The 16,086-nt window shown below is 39.2% G+C and overlaps 1 protein-coding gene across 1 annotated transcript in view; it reads left to right on the forward strand.

Annotated features, from left to right (window-relative positions):
- Nucleotides 1–15,319, forward strand: part of Fyb1 (FYN binding protein 1) — a 128,650-nt gene extending 113,331 nt beyond the window's left edge. Inside the window, exons 14-19 of the mRNA XM_005356591.3 lie at nucleotides 873–939; nucleotides 3,669–3,768; nucleotides 4,466–4,628; nucleotides 8,913–8,946; nucleotides 10,953–10,984; nucleotides 13,018–15,319. Of these exons, the coding sequence (XP_005356648.2) occupies nucleotides 873–939; nucleotides 3,669–3,768; nucleotides 4,466–4,628; nucleotides 8,913–8,946; nucleotides 10,953–10,984; nucleotides 13,018–13,040 (419 nt within the window). The 3' untranslated portion in view covers nucleotides 13,041–15,319. The remainder of the gene's footprint in view (nucleotides 1–872; nucleotides 940–3,668; nucleotides 3,769–4,465; nucleotides 4,629–8,912; nucleotides 8,947–10,952; nucleotides 10,985–13,017) is intronic.
- The last annotated feature ends 767 nt before the right edge of the window (nucleotides 15,320–16,086 follow it).

The following is a 16,086-nucleotide window of genomic DNA, read 5'->3' on the forward strand; positions in this document are numbered from 1 at the left end:
CGAGAGAGAGAGAGAGAGAGACAGAGAGACAGAGACAGAGACAGAGACAGAGACAGAGACAGAGACAGACAGACAGAGACAGACAGAGAAGAGAGACAGAGAGAGGGAGGGAGGGAGGGAGGGAGGGAGGGAGGGAGGAAAGGGAGGATGTCCAGCTGGTGGCATAGCTCAGTTGGTAGCACTATTTGATCCCCAGCACTTCATAAGCCAGGAATTGGGGTCATTCTCATTCAGCCCACCATACCAGACATGGCAAGTTTTCTATCAGTGTTGTTTCTCGTCACTTGATATATATTATCTGTAGAAAGAAGATTTTCCTTTGAAGGCAGTACAATCATACTATCACTGTCCAGTGATGAATTAATATGGAACAAATCATTAAAAGAAGATGGTGGATGACAAATGATACACACAGCTAAATGGGTAGATGGAGGGAGACTGACACAGAACTATACAGATAGGATCAGTGACATAAAGAATTTCTGCCTACTTTCTGCTGCCAGTGGCCAAGAGAGTTGACTTTTTTTGGCCACAGTTTTTAAGTCTCACCAGTCATCCATTGATTACACTTGCGGGATTTCATAGTCACAGCACTATTCTAGGGTTGTTTGTTATTCCCCTCAAATAATGATAGTTGTCATTGTATTCACTGGTTTCTATTATTGCTTTGTTCACTTATTGATTGTAAGATAAGAATGTCCCCCTTCCTTCCTTTGAGACGCAGACAATGCCTTTAATAGAAATATATACAGTCCCCGAGAAATCTCTCACTATCTTGGAAGCAGTCTTCGGGTTTTAATAACATCATTAAATGTTCACATCAAAATTTAAATTAGCGACACTTCAATATTTGGTATTCTGTCTCTTAATAGACGTGGGAGAAGAAGTTTACGACGATGTGGATGCCTCCGACTTCCCTGCTCCACCTGCGGAGATGAGGTCATTAAAACGTTTTGGTTACCATGAAATGTTGACGTGGAAACTGCTCAGCAATATTGGACTGGAGTAAAACTCCAGCGTGGTGTGTGTGTGTGTGTGTGCCATGTGCGGTCATGTGGTCTCTGCTCCTCTTTGCTCACGCTCTGCTTATTTCTGAGCACAGCTCTCAGCTCAGAGCTAGGTCTGCTAGCAAGTTATCCTTAGCCCCCCCCCCCCTTCCCCGTCCTTTCTCCTGACCTCAGACACTGGTTCTGCCCCCTGTTCCCTGACTAATCTCTGCTAGTTGCTGGTGACTCACTGCTGTCTGTATCCCCTAATTTACTGGGAATGTATACTTGAGATTCTGTTCACAGTAACTTCATGATTCGTCTTCTCTCTTGTTTTTACCCTTTTCCCCAACATTTTTTCCTTGAATGTACTTCCTTTCTTCATTCTTCTTCCCCTGTCCTCCATCCATGGTTACAGAATTTGTTGCTTAAAAGGACTTTCATGTATGTCCTTTGGAATTCTCAAAAGTTTTATGCACATTTCTTTTTCAAGTAAACAGTGATCGCTAACTTCAGTTTATCTGAGGTCTGCATTTAACTTTAAGGTTAAAAGCATATGAAAATAAGTTAATATCAGTTAGCCCAAAAGGAGTGCCCTTTGAAAAATTTTCTGAGGTAGAATATAATGTACTAAAATACTTGCTCATTTTTTAATAGCTGTGTGCAATGACCTGTGTACAAAAGCTAGGAAACTCCAACAGTGCCCTCACGAAAGAGATGAATGAAAAAAAGATGGTATACTTGATTAGTTGAAGGGAAATTTTTACATTAATAATTTGAGTCATGCCTGCTGAGCTGTACTTAAGAATGCATGAGAGAACGTCAAGTATTTAGTCTCACCACGTTAAGCCAATTTTACTAAACTAGAAACAGTATCAAGATCAAAGAAACTGAAGGCAAAATATGCCACTGGTCACAAAGGAATCAAGTTCTGCAGGCAAAACAAGCAACACAGATGAAAGAAGGCCTGCCTCCCCTGAGCTGTCTGTGACAGGGAAATCTGCTCTCAGTAAATTGTTCATCTTAATAGTCATCACCACCAGGACCTTGTGCCTGACTCTGATGGATTTCAATATATTTTTCATTCTTATACTGCTCTGGAAACATCCCCACATTCCATGAGCTAGCTAGCTCTCCGGGAACCTAGAATCCTATCCTGGCCCTTTTCTTGGAGGAAAACAAACTCCAGCTGATTAAACTTGATCAAAGATGACTTTTTTCCCTATCCATTGCTTATTTTCAGAAATTAAAACAATTCTATATTTTAAACACAGTATTCTATTTTGGAATAAGTTATTTTCAAAAATAGCTTGTGGAGCATTTTCAGCATTTATCCATGCTCTGATCATCCCAGAGAGCTAATCTGGGCCAGCAGTTTCACAAGTGCCCAGATCAGGAAAGGCAATAGATCCTAGGGATAGAAGCAAGACTGGAGGTAGAATGGCCCTTGTTCTTTTCACAGTGAACAAGATAAATGCTTAAAAGGAAAGAAAAAAAAATAAAACCAAACATTTTAAAGAAGCCACAAGCAAATTTTTTCTAAATAATCAAAATGAAACTGCCAGTGTCAAATTTCCACTATTCACAAATATTCTAGTACTTAAAACAACAACAACAAAAAAAAAAAAACTCCCTTCTACAGGCAGTCACACTTCTTCCTACTCTGCCTTGAACTTTTAGTTCCCAGTGAGCAATTTAATAAAATCTCCAAGATAAAGCTCGACTATAGACTATATTAGCTATTATCTTTAAGATGTTCCCTTATGACCAGCACTTCCTGTCTTTGGTGCTGCCTCCATTTATTTCTGTAATATTTCTCTGCCGGAAATCAAGTCTAGGGTGTGCTATGTGAATGCTCCCCCACTGAACTCCATCTCCTCTCTTAAAGCTCCCTTTTAATTAGATGTGAAAATACTAAGTTACATACATTTTATAAGCCATAAAAACTCAGTTCTTTAAAAAAGCATTTTGATCCTTTTTAGTAACATTATCTCTGCCATTCAGCTTTCTACAAAGAACTAGAAAATGCACGGGGCTCAAGTATAGGTTTAATCACACGAAACCGTGGTATGAAGCTCTGTTTCACCTTATTCGGTTTTATGATGGGTTCAATCTGACCTTTCACTTACAGCTTAAGTCGTGTGTATTATTTAATGATGGACCCCTTCTACATGTCAGAAACCTGTAATTGATTATAACAATCAGTACTAAATTAAAAACAACATTGAACAAAAATTTATTATTATATGATGGGCATGGTGGCACACACCTTTAATCCCAGCACTTAGAAGGCAGAGGCAGGTGGCAGATGTATCTCTGTGAGTTTGAGGTCAGCCTGGTCTACTTAATGAGTTCCAGTGTATATTGTAAGTCCTTGTCACAAAAAGAGAAGAAAAATAAAAACAAAAAACAAACCATTGAAAATTTTAATGTTAAGAATTAAGTCTCAGGCTGGGTGGTGGTGGCACATACCTTTAATCCCAACATTTGGGAGGCAGAGACAGGTGGACCTCTATGAGTTCGAGACTAGTCTAGTCTACAGAGGAATTTCCAGGACAGCCAAGGCTACACAGAGAAACCCTGTCTCAAAAAACAAAACAAAAAAGAAGAATTAAGTCTTTACTATGATCTGTTATTTTCTTTTTCTCAAAGTGTTGGTTTATATATGTTCTGTTACCCTAGTCAAGGAATTAATGTTGGAAAGACAAAAACAGAAGAAAAAGATCCCAAGAAGCTAAAAAAACAGGAAAAAGAAGAAAAAGATCTCAGGAAAAAATTTAAGGTATGTATTATTTAATGCCATTCAGAGATAGAAGTACTGATGAAAAATTTCAAAATGACAAAGTATATTCTTTTAGAGTATGGTAAACAATACTAGCACTATCTTTCATAACTTTTCTTTGTTCCAAATATGTTGTAAATTTAAATTTATTCCTACAATAAATTAAGCAAGCAAGCATCCATGTTAATATCCTCCACACTGTGATAACCATTTAAATTTAGATGTCCTTTGACCTTTGGTAAAGTGATAATCTATAAATTTTTGTTACGTGAAGTTGGTGAGGTTATGAGGTATCTTAGTTGTTCTCTCATGGCTATGATAAAATTCCCAGATAAAAGCATCTTGAAGGACAAGGGGTTTCTTTGGCTCACAGTTCAAGGCTACAGTATGTCATGGAAAAATCACAGAGACCGGAGCTTGATGGAGCTGGTCTCATTGTGTCTGCAGTCACAAAGCAGAGAGACACACATGCATGCGTACTAGAGTGTACCTTGTTTTCTCCATTTGATACAGTCCAGCATCCCCTGACCAGGGACTAGTCCCACTCAGAAGTAACATAGTTCTTCCTATATTAATTAGCAAACTCAAGATGACCCCCCACAGGCATGTCCAGAACACAAACCTTCTTAATAAACTTGTCAATGAATGAATGACTGTAGTAATATGTATCGGTAATTTCGATGTTTACTTATTTCAGTACGATGGTGAAATTCGAGTTCTCTATTCAACGAAAGTTGCTTCCTCCATAACTTCTAAAAAGTGGGGAGCTAGAGAGCTGCAAATAAAACCCGGAGAATCGCTTGAAGTGATTCAAAGCACAGATGACACCAAAGTTCTCTGCAGGAACGAAGAAGGCAAATGTAAGTCGCCGCTGAAGCCACACTGTGCGACCGACGGTGGGTGGGCTGCAGCGGTCGCTCATCTCTACTAACTTGCTTTGTTCTGCGGTTTATGGGTTGCAGGACATATTAGGAAACTGGAAATTCTCGTATGCTGAAATCAATAAATTCAACTTTAATGTCTATAAGAAGCTTTTGAGATTATAATAGAATTACATCATTTCCCTCCCTATCTTTCCTGTCTCCAATCTCTCCCTAGTACCCCTGTTGTTGAATTGGTGTGCCTATTTAATTCTATTTTTTGACTTTTCAGACTACCTGCTTTTCATAATATTTATGAAATCTTTTTCTTGGCTGGTATCCTTGACCATTCTTAATTTCCTTCACGTCTGATCTATTCTCTACACACTCACTAGGACCTGGAATGGTTGCTGTAGAAACGTATCCCTCCCTCCTCTCAATCACCGCAAATGGCCTTGCAAATGGTATCCATCTTTCCCACATTTTCATCCAGCCCACTCCTATGTGAGCCAAATGTTTTCAAGAGCCCACGCTGTCTTTAGGATAGCATATACTAAATGCCCTTCGTCATCCAGCCTCACGGACAGCAACTGCAGTTTGCTGTCTAGGACGGACATCCAAAAGTAAAGGACGTGTTTGTCATTCCCTGAATAAATTTTGCTGGTTCAGACCACTGTGCTACTTTATTTGACTTGGAATGCATAACTGTCCATTAAAAACAGCTCAGTATTGGAAGCATCCTTACTCCTTACTCTCCCAGCTACCCAAGAAGGCTGCGTCTCTCCCCAACCGTACCACTTTGACTTCTGAATGGTTTGTTTCATGAATTTGCTGCTCTTCTTAGGCTTCGAGCCCACACAGAACCTCAGTGAAGTGTTCTTGATGTTGAATTGTTGGCACTGGCATAGTGTCTCAAACTTGGAGTTAGTCTGGGTAGATTCAAAGAACACTCTAGATGTCTAGTGTAACAACCAGATAAAAGTCCTACATAAACACTCACGTAAACGTCTGCTGGATAGTTTGACTGGTTAGCAGACAGCTCTCTGGCTTGGCCTGATAAGCACTGTTAGCTTGTGAATCATTAAGGACTCTAAATCTGTTCCTTCCTTATTTTTACATCTTCTCATGACCAGCAATGGGTGTTTTGCAGTTCAGCAACAGCATGACTAATGTTTTCCTCCCTCTCCGTTCTTCTTCAAGCTACCACAGAAAAGAATGCGACCTAAGGTTTATAGCGAGCAAACGAGAGGTTAAAGCACAAAAGACAATCTCTTTGCCGCTATGTGGAGCAAGAGCCTCAAGTGTAGACATTATTAATTCAGTCGGGTCTCACCCAGAGACATTTGGCAAGTGTGAACTGTGTAGGCAGTGACATATATATATATATATATATATATATTTCTGGCACATTCTCAAAAGTTTAAAATTGCTAGCTAATATTTGCATACGTTCTACAATCTGATGCTCATGAGCTGAGAGTTTTCCCACCTCCTGTCACTGGAGAAAACTTCCTACAAAAAAAAGAAAGAAAAAAACTGAGGCATGAAAAAGGAGTTATTTGGGCTATAATGTTCTGTTTCCTTTAGGCATCAGAGAAAGATTTCTGAGAGCTTTGCTGTCACAAAGCTAGTTAATAATTTCTTTTTTTTTTTTTGCTTTTTTTTTTTTAACAAAGCATGCTCATTGGAAAAAAATTTATTCAGAAACTTCAAAAGTCAGTCTGTGTGAGCAGACACCTAAAATCCCAGTATTTGGGAGACTGACTGAGGAACAGCACTTGAAACCAGGAGTTCAAGGACAGCCTGGGCAATGTAGTGAAAACTCACCTTAAAAGTTGTAAAAATTAAATTGAATGAATAATAAATAAAAAAAATGTTTGAAGTCATTATGGTAAAAAGACTCAGAAACAATACAAAGAGAGAGAGAAAAAAGGAGAAAGATTAGTTCTTGTGAAAACCAAAATAATAAATTACATTCAGTTTTAGACACCACTCACTGTGTCTCATTCCTTTCAAGTTTGACATTGGTTCACTTGTCTGAGCAAGTCCACACTGTACGATTATATGTTTTTAACTGTGGGAGGCCAAATTCAGCAGCTTAACTTTATTTTCTGCAAATACAACACATGCTGTAAACAGGCAATAGATTCCATTTCAATTAAGGAAAAACTGAAAACTACAAAACCATGTTAATTTCTATTTTTTCAAGGCTATTATCTGTTTCCTTAGAAATTCCATATTTCTAATGTCCTCTCACGGGTGAGTTGTTAGTCCTGGGACACATCTATCCCATGGCAAGCCAGCATTTTAGGAGGAAACTGATGGGCACATATGGGGGATGGGTGTTACATTCCTAACTGTTCTACTCCACTACATATCCCAAGACATTTGTTCCAGCCACTGTGTTCTGCTCTGTGAGCGGGAGTCTTCCAAATAACAACTTTCTGTGTCATGTGAGAATCCAGGGCACATCAACTTCCTGATATTGCAAGGCTAAACATAGTGGCCGTTCTGCACCATAACCATGACTTTGTTTTGTTTTGTGGGTTCTTTTGTATTTTCTATTAATGTCTCATATTGGTAAGCGAACATGAACCATGCGAACAATGAGAACATTTTCTTCCTGCATAAAAAAAGAATTTCTGGGAACTATACTGCCAAGATTACATGGCGAGCCATGGCAAGTCACTCATTTTGACTCTATCATGAGCTGTCCTTGAATAAAATACAGTCTTAGCCCTTGAAAGTGCTAGACAGCAAGGCCTATGTGACATTAAAAGTCAGTATTCCTGTAAAAATACTATGTAAGTGTTTTATAGTTAGTGAGCCCGACATCATCACATGATCAAAGAACTAAAATAGGGTGAAACAGCCTCATCCTGCATGTGACCACCTACATTGTCCTAAATATTCAGTCATTGATACCTCCCTTCCTCCCCTCACATATGTACCGCAAAGAAGAGACAGAGAGAGGGAGAGAGAAAAAAAAAGAATTAAACAATAGTATCTGCAAAGGAATCATCAACAGAAGATAGAGATGTACGCTCTTGAGAGTATAAGAGAATATAGTTTTTAGAATTAACTCATAAAGGTGAGATAATTAGCTGTACATTATTAATTATTAACTTTGACCATGTAAGGGACTGTTAGTAGTGGTTTAACCAGGTCTGCGAATTTTTTTATCATAATTGTGTTTTAAATTAAAAGTGATTTAATTGAAAAGTAAATTACCTAAAAACATCAGCAAATAATAATCTTAATCTTCAAAGAGGTGGTTAAGTCATCTTTAGTTTTAATTTCACAAGCTTTATTTCTCATAATCTTCCTGGGGATCTTTTTAATGAAGACATTTAATATTAGAAAAATATTAGTCTTTATCAACAAGTCATAACTTGGTGCGTATACTGATAAGGCCTGGCAACCTGAGTTCAATCCCTGCAAGTCACATAACAGAGAACAGATTTCTGCCAGTCATCTTCTGACCTCAAAATGATTATATTAAACAAAATAAACCCAATTCAGAACTACAAATGCCCCATGTTTTCTCTCATATGTAGAACGGATATCTAAATCTGTATGTGGGAGGAAGGCCTAGGAAGAAGAGCCTAGGACGGGAAAGGGGGACCTTGGAGGAAGGAAAGGGGTAATGGAATTCGTGTGGCAAGAAAACAGAAGGAAGTCTCTTTGGAAGGAGGGAGGAAATCATCAAGAGAAGGGCAGGAGACACAGGGAAGGCAGCCAGAGAAGGAAAGAAAAAAGACAAAAAATATAAGGATTTATGTGTGAAAATACCATAGTGATGTTATCTCTTTTGGCTGTCTTTAAAAAATTAATAAAAAGAAAAACATAGGTTAGGGGAGGGATCAGTGATAGATGCTAAGAGGGGGGAGAATAAGCGTGGGTAATGCGGGCATAAACATGATCAAATTACCCCCTGAGCATGTTCTGTATAGATATAATTTTTTAATATATTATCCTTTTAAATATTTTTAAAAATCTGTCTGTGTGGCTGTGTCATGAGTGGGTGCCTGAAGAGTCCAGAATAGGGTATAAGATCCCCTGGAACTGGAGTTATGGGCAGTTATGAGTTATTTGATGTGAATCTGGGCATCAGATTGTGTGCTGTGGATAAGAAGGGGCCCTTAATCTCTGAGTCATCTCTCCAGTCCCTCGGTGTTCTGTCTTATTATAATTATTCCCTTGTATGTCAACTTTGGGAACTAGACATCAAGTAACTTTCAAAGCTCTATCTGGAATTAAATACATTTCCCTTTTCCCTTTATAGATGGCTATGTTCTTCGGAGTTACCTGGTGGACAAGTAAGGCCATCGTTTTCTTCTATTATCACTGTATTTGTTAAGAGACTCTTCTGGTTTCCTTAAGGAGTCATTTCCAGAATGCCATGGATTGAGCAATGTATTATATTTGTTTCAATATAGTAGTACCAATAACGACGCTGAATATGCTCATCTGAATTAGGAAGAAAGTCTATCTCACTCATGGTGAATAGTCTTATATACTCCTTGAGCTGTCTGTTCAGCAAACCCTGAAGACACACAGGGAAAGCACTACCCTTTCCACTAATTGTTTGCATTTTGTTTATTAGTTATTATAGTAGTAGAACAGAACTAGCTATATCCAAATGATGTGTGCCGTAGGTACTAATATCATCAGTTAATAGCTCATAGTTTAGCTCCTAACTGAAGCTTTTTCTATACTCACACCGAGCATAGTGCTCTCTTCTGTTGCCTTATTGACAGTACGCCCCTCAAAAGAGATAGTAATCAATGACTCTTGTATTCTTATGAATAAGACCTTTTCACTGTCTGTCACAGCCTGGTACTTGTAAGCCCTTGGATTCCTCTAAAACACTTTAAGATTCTGCAGCAAGACACCCAGAGCAGAAAATTAACCCCACTATATTTGTAAAAACTGACATAATGAAAGAATCAGGGATTCACAACCCATTTACCATAAGCAGCAGGACACCCATGTGAACAGGGCATTGCATGTTAAGAGTTCTGTCCGCGAACCAATAGAGAGCGGACAGGGGAACGGCCCTAACATCTGTGTTTTCTTCAGCATCTGTATTACACTGGTGGGCCCGGGATATCTGAGAGGCTTTGTTCTAAGAGAGATGCAGATTTTCTGGGAAGAACGTGTCACAGATAGGAGCACATCTTCATCTGTGATGACTTCAGGATGGTAAAAAGAAAACAGAGAAAGGACACTCAGTGGCTATTGGCTCGCTACCTGTTAAAAGGCATACATCAATAAACATTTGTGGACTAAACAGCAGGAAAATCTGTCCTCTGCATTCACATCAGATTTCCACTAGTCAAATGCTCCCTCAGCCTCAGAGACAGGATCCAAACAGAAGACATAGGGAGCGTACAGCATCTGCCACAGTTGGCAGAAACAAGGGACCTCATGCTGCTGCGATAAAGCCCAGAGATAGGGCAGGAACCAAGAGCATGTCCACCCTCACAGCTCTGAAGCCAGGCACTACATCCTCCATTTCAAGATTATGGTCATAATTATAATATACTATTATATTGTTTATAAATCACTCATTTGACTATGCACCCTTGCAATCAAAGCTTACATCTGGCTCATAGTTGTGTCCCGGCATATGAGAACAACTCAGTGTTTGTTAATGAAATATTTCATAAAGCTGCAGAGCTAAGCAAAACCTGAAAGTGTATAAAAGTAGCCAGAATTACTGCAGTGGATGTGATCTTCACAATAAGTAATATAAGAAAATTCTATGACTATATATTCCATAGTTAGTATTTAAATGCTTTAAACTTGATATTTATGCACCATAACTAGGAACACGTGAAAACAAGATAGCCATTTTCCATGCCAAATATATTGCATTCATTTAAAATTTGAAACATTTGAAACTCAAGTAAAGGTGCAGATCTAGTAATAATGACTGTCAAAATTTTGGACTGGCACTTTTGGATTGAGGCCCCTGGATGAGGGTTTTGCCTTGGCATTTCAGTTTGTTTAGTTCTGTACCCAGTTCTTAGGGATTCAGGGGGCCTATGACCTTGGCAGTGCTCAAAGTAGGGCATGATCTGTGCTCTCAAAATATCTGTCTATTATTCGGTTTGTAGAATGAATGAGAAGTCAATAAAGCCAGGGAAAGGAGAGCTAGAGATGGATGTAAAATCTTTGTCCACTTACACATGCACATCATAGCTTGCTTTACCTCTCATGGTTCTGATATATGGCAATCAAATTGCTGCTAGCTTCTATATATTGATGTTGGGAAGATATCCTCTATACAATAAAAATTGTTGTTTTTCTGTGTTTACAGTGATGGAGAAATCTATGATGACATTGCGGATGGTAAGTCTTGTGCAGCTCCCATCATGGTAACTGAGAAAACAGCTTGCTGACTGAGAGCCATCAGATATGATCAGAATTTGAGTTTCTTTAAAATGTGAGGGAAAGCAATGGTCTGGTGTCGTAGAGAGAGGGAGAGGTTCATCTTCACACTCAGTTAGGAAATTAAGTGAAAATAAAAGAGTATTTATTCTCCAGAATGAGAAGTATAAGACAACCATGGTAGTTCAGACCTGTAATCCTAGCACTTGGGTGGTAGACGCAGGAAGATCAGAAGTTAAAGGGCAACCTTAACTACACAATGAAAGTTGGGGCAAGCCTAGGCTACATGAGACCTGAGTCAAGAACAACAGAACAGGAAGAGGTAGAAGGAGTGACAAGGAGTGGAGGGAAGGGAGAACTCTTGGGTAAATTTTGTATTGTAGCATGAGTTAAGAGTTGCTGCCCTTTTTTTTTAATCAAAGAAATGCATTTGTAGTTAATAGGTAGCTTGTTTTAAAGCTAACAATATTTATATCACAGCAACCATAATGCCCAAGAAGCTAACAACAGATTATTTTTGCAGCCTATAAAATATGAAATTAACAAATCCTAAATGAACAAATGTAAAGCTGACAAATGAAAAATCTTTAATTTAACTACAAATCTTTAATCAACAAACAGATACACATTTCATAACTGATAACACTATTAAAATCATCAGGTATTTTTAAATGATGATTTAAAACATTAATCTCAACAAAACGTGTGCAGTTGTCATGTTGCCCTTTGGCTGGTGTGCGTATGTGAATGTGTGTGCTTGTGTGTGTGAGAGTTTGCTTGTATTTGGGTGTGTGTGTGTGACTGTGTGTGTGTTTTGTTTTGTTTTGTTTTGTTTGAGAAAAGGTCTCACTACACAGCTTCTGCTGGCCTGGAAGTTGCTCTCTAGATCAGGCTGGCCCTGAACTCACAGAGCTCCACCAGCCTCTGCTTCCTGACTGCTGGGATAAAGGTGTTTACCAAAATACCTGGCATCATCCAGGGTTTTATTGTTGTTGTTTTGTTGTTTGTTTTTTTTTTTACATCAGTTCTGGCATCAAACCTATTCCCATAACTTGCAAACAAATGCTTTTCTGATAATCACCTCCCAGCTCCGACCTTTTAGTCTTTAGCTTGAGAAACTTGTCAATGCTTAACTAATTTCATTTCCAAAAAGTGATGTGATGTCAGAATAATTAATCTTCAGTCTCATTTGATGAAGAATAAATCTGTCTAGGAATGTTGTTGAAACTGGGCTATCAATGAAGGTGTCTGAGTTAGGGTTTCTATTGCTGTCTTGAAACACCATAACCAAAAGCAAGTTGGGAAGAAAGGGATTTATTAGGCTTACACTTCCACATCATAATTCATGACTAAAGGAAGTCAGGACAGGAACTCAAATACAACAGAAGCCTGCAGACAGGAGCTGATGCAGAGGCCATGGAGGGGTGCTGCCTACCCATTTGCTCCCAATAGCTTACTCAGTCTGCTCTCTTGTAGAACCCAGGACAACCAGCCCAGGGAAGGCACCACCTACAATAGCTGGGCCTTCCCCCTTCAATCACTAATTAAGAAAATGTTCTACAGGCTTGCCTACAATCTTATGGAGGAGGTTTATCAACTGAGGCTCCTTCCTCTGTGTTGACTCTAGCTTGTATCAAGTTGACATAAAACTAGCCAGTACAGAAGGTGAAATACATCGCATTTCGCTTAACTAGTTTTGTCTTCTTAATATAAAATAAGTAAGTTTTACTTTTTTTCTAAATGACAGGCATAATGACAAGTGCTTGTAAACCCAGTCCTGGGGAGGTAGAGACAGGAAGACAGTCCCTGGGGCTCCCTCTGATTAGTGGCACTGGAACCAACGAGAGATCCCGTCTCAGAGAAAGCACATGGTTCCTGAGGATGTTGCTAGAGATTGTCCTCCAACCTGCACATACACGAACACATACACACACACATACATGAACATATAAAAATACTGAGTGAATAAATGAAAGTTTTCTTTTTTCTTTCAGGTTGCATCTATGACAATGACTAGCACTCGGGTCTGTTCATTCTGCTGTGACCAACATGAGTTTTAATTGGAATGTTCTTGGGTATCATAGGGGGAAAAATGAATGTACAAAAGGAAATTTCAATCTCTTTATAAAAGTTTGAAAATTTAAGCTCAGAAAATGAACTCTTTACTATGTCAGAAGATTGGCAGTGAGATATAAGAATTTAGCTCCTTTCTTTGTTTTCATTTTCTTTTGTGCAGAGGAGGGTCTTACTTTGCAGTTCGGGTCATCTTCTGGCCTTAGCCTCTCTAGTGGCTTGAGCCCACACCTGGCTTAAGGATCCCATTTACTTCAGTTATGCTTATGAAGGCACTATTTTTTTAGACAACCATTAGGGACTCTTCCCCTCCCTTATCCCTTTTTAAAGATATAAAGAAAAAAGAAAGACATCCCAGAGGAAGAAGAAAGAAAACTGTATAAAAGGGATTCTTATTTTTAATCCCATAAGAGAACAACCTAATGATTGTGCTGCCCTTACAGTCCTTGTTCAAGTTACCTACCCAGAAGAGGTGAAGCTAGCTTCTCTAGTCTCTGAAAGGCAATGGAAAGCGATACATTAGTCCCCAAGTGTTCCCTCTCTGTTCGCTGTGAAGTCAAGTCAGTCATTCACTCAGCATGCTTTATATTCTGTATGCACATCTAAGATTACCCTGTACAAGAGTCTAAAGGAAGTCTTAGGGTGGGTTCAGGCGCACATGGTTGAATCCCAGACTCTGTTTAGATACCATTGTTAACTAGAGAAATAGAGGGAGACAGTTGTGAACACTGTGAGAAAGAACCATGATGCTCACTCTCCTTTTATGGTAGCTCCTTACTGTGAGGCCTCTGAGAGGTTTTGTGTTTTGTGGTCAACTGCTTCTGAAGGACCTAGTGATGTTTATACCCACTTTACTAGAAAGTTGTTCAGCGGAAGGAACACAAGGCAATAAATCCCAGTTGTTGGCCTGGGGCGCCCCATTGAAACGCATCCCTCACCACCTCCTCCGGACTGTAAAGCACCAGCTTTTGAATGCTAAGGACATGAAGCACCGAACCAAAACCACAATGCTCAACATCCAAGAAAATAACAGATTAGAGAATGTTTTTTTTTAATTGGTAAATCCTAATGCTGGCTCTCTTATTGACCATGATGCTACCTTGGCAATATTCATTACCCTCCAGTGTCCTTATAACATAGGATTCAACTACGTTTATCTCAACATTTTCCACTACCAATTTTTTCAAGCTTTTATGGTTTCCCTATCTCAGATACACACTTCAGAAGGTTTTTTTCTTTTTTCTTTTACATCATTGATTAAATACTGATTAATATATTGTATATGTAAATTGCAAAGATCCAATGGAATTTCTGAAAAGTGACTGCCCCCCCCATTGAATTTTTTTAAAGTCAAGAATTGTATGGGATAGAGAGATAACTCAGTTGGTAAAATGCTTGTATGGCAAGTGCAAAGATTGAATTCAATCAACACATCCCAGATGACAATCATGTGTGGTGACCAGTACTTGCAAGCCCAGTGCCAGGGAGGCAGAGATCGGAGGACCCCTGGGGTTCACTGGTAAGTCCGTGTATCCTGAGTGGTGAGTTCCACACCAAAGAGAGACTCTTGTCCCAGGAGATGGACAGAAACTGAGGAACAACAGTCAAGGTTATCCTCTGGGTGCTACCCATATATGCCCGCACATGCATAGGAACATGCACACGCAGATTGAAAAATCTGTAAAGTAGCTGCAGGTCTTCAGAAGGTTAGATTCAGGGTTTCTATTAAGTGTTTTGAAATGTTAGAAATGTCAGCTTCTACAGCTCAGTTTATAGGCTGCAGGGTTCTGAGTCTCCTGGGTGGGAAATGACTCATCTCAGCTAGCCTTTGATTGGAAGTTCTTCGGTGGCATTAGTCAGCATGCTTCCTTGAGACGAACTTTTTTTGTCACTAGATACAAATTTCATGGCTCAAAAGGGACTGTGTGTTAACTTTGGGATCAAATATAGGTTAAATGCTGACTGTATTTCCAGTAATTTTCTGTGATTAAGAGTTGCACGGATTCAATGTAAAAGTTAGGTTTTAAAAATCCCAAATTAGATCAAGAGACTATTTCAGCTTTGGTTTATATTCAAAGAAATGGACGGATACCTGTGAGAGACTTATGTAATAATTATTTAATATATATTTGAAGTGTTAATTTTAATATACTAAATGTGATTTTGTTATCGATTGTGTGTGGAATTTTGTCATGTGAGAAGAGTGGCCAATAAAATAAATACCTTTCCAGCAAGTGACCCGGCCTCCCACTTCTTATACTCATCAAGGTCATCAGCGTTCCTCCCCCTTGACGTGGTTCTGTCTACAGAAGAGCCCTATCTTCACCATCCTCCCTGTGTCTTGTTCAGCCTCCTATTCCAGCCCCTCTCCCTGCTGCCTCTTGATACATTGTTTCCTATTTTGTCTTAGTAATAGGTAACTAAATACAATTCTCTCCAACTCCCCGCAACATAAACTTAACCCATGTTCAGAATACTAAGAGAACAAGACATCATGACCTGAATTCAAAGCCATGACCAAGCGTCCCTTTCCTCCTAACTGCCCTCTGAGCTGCTTCCAATATAAACCATCCATACCCTTTATTCTCCTTCTACCTCTTTTTCTCTTTCTTATCTCCTCCCTGCTCCTTCTCTTTCCTTCCTCTGTCACACCTCCTCTCTCCTCCCTTCTTTCCCCACTTCCTTTCCACCTTTAACTTCGATGTGAGTAGTTTTCCCTGTATATTTAAAATACACTAGAATATTCCTTAGCTGTAAGAAAACCCGCAATTTTAACTCGAACCCAAATACTTCACCTACAACCCATTTCAACATTCCCTTTCTCATTCCCTTGTCTTTAAATGATGAACTGCAGGCACCAGCTGTTCCCACATGCCTCAGATTCTTCTAGTTGTTCTGAATTGGATGACCCAAAGGCTCCCAATACTGTGTTTGGGAGAACATCGCGAGGTTTGTATGAAGATCAGGATCCCTACAGGTTGTCCTAACCA

Source organism: Microtus ochrogaster, chromosome 19, assembly GCF_000317375.1.
Source record: "Microtus ochrogaster isolate Prairie Vole_2 chromosome 19, MicOch1.0, whole genome shotgun sequence".
Lineage (NCBI taxonomy): Eukaryota > Metazoa > Chordata > Mammalia > Rodentia > Cricetidae > Microtus > Microtus ochrogaster.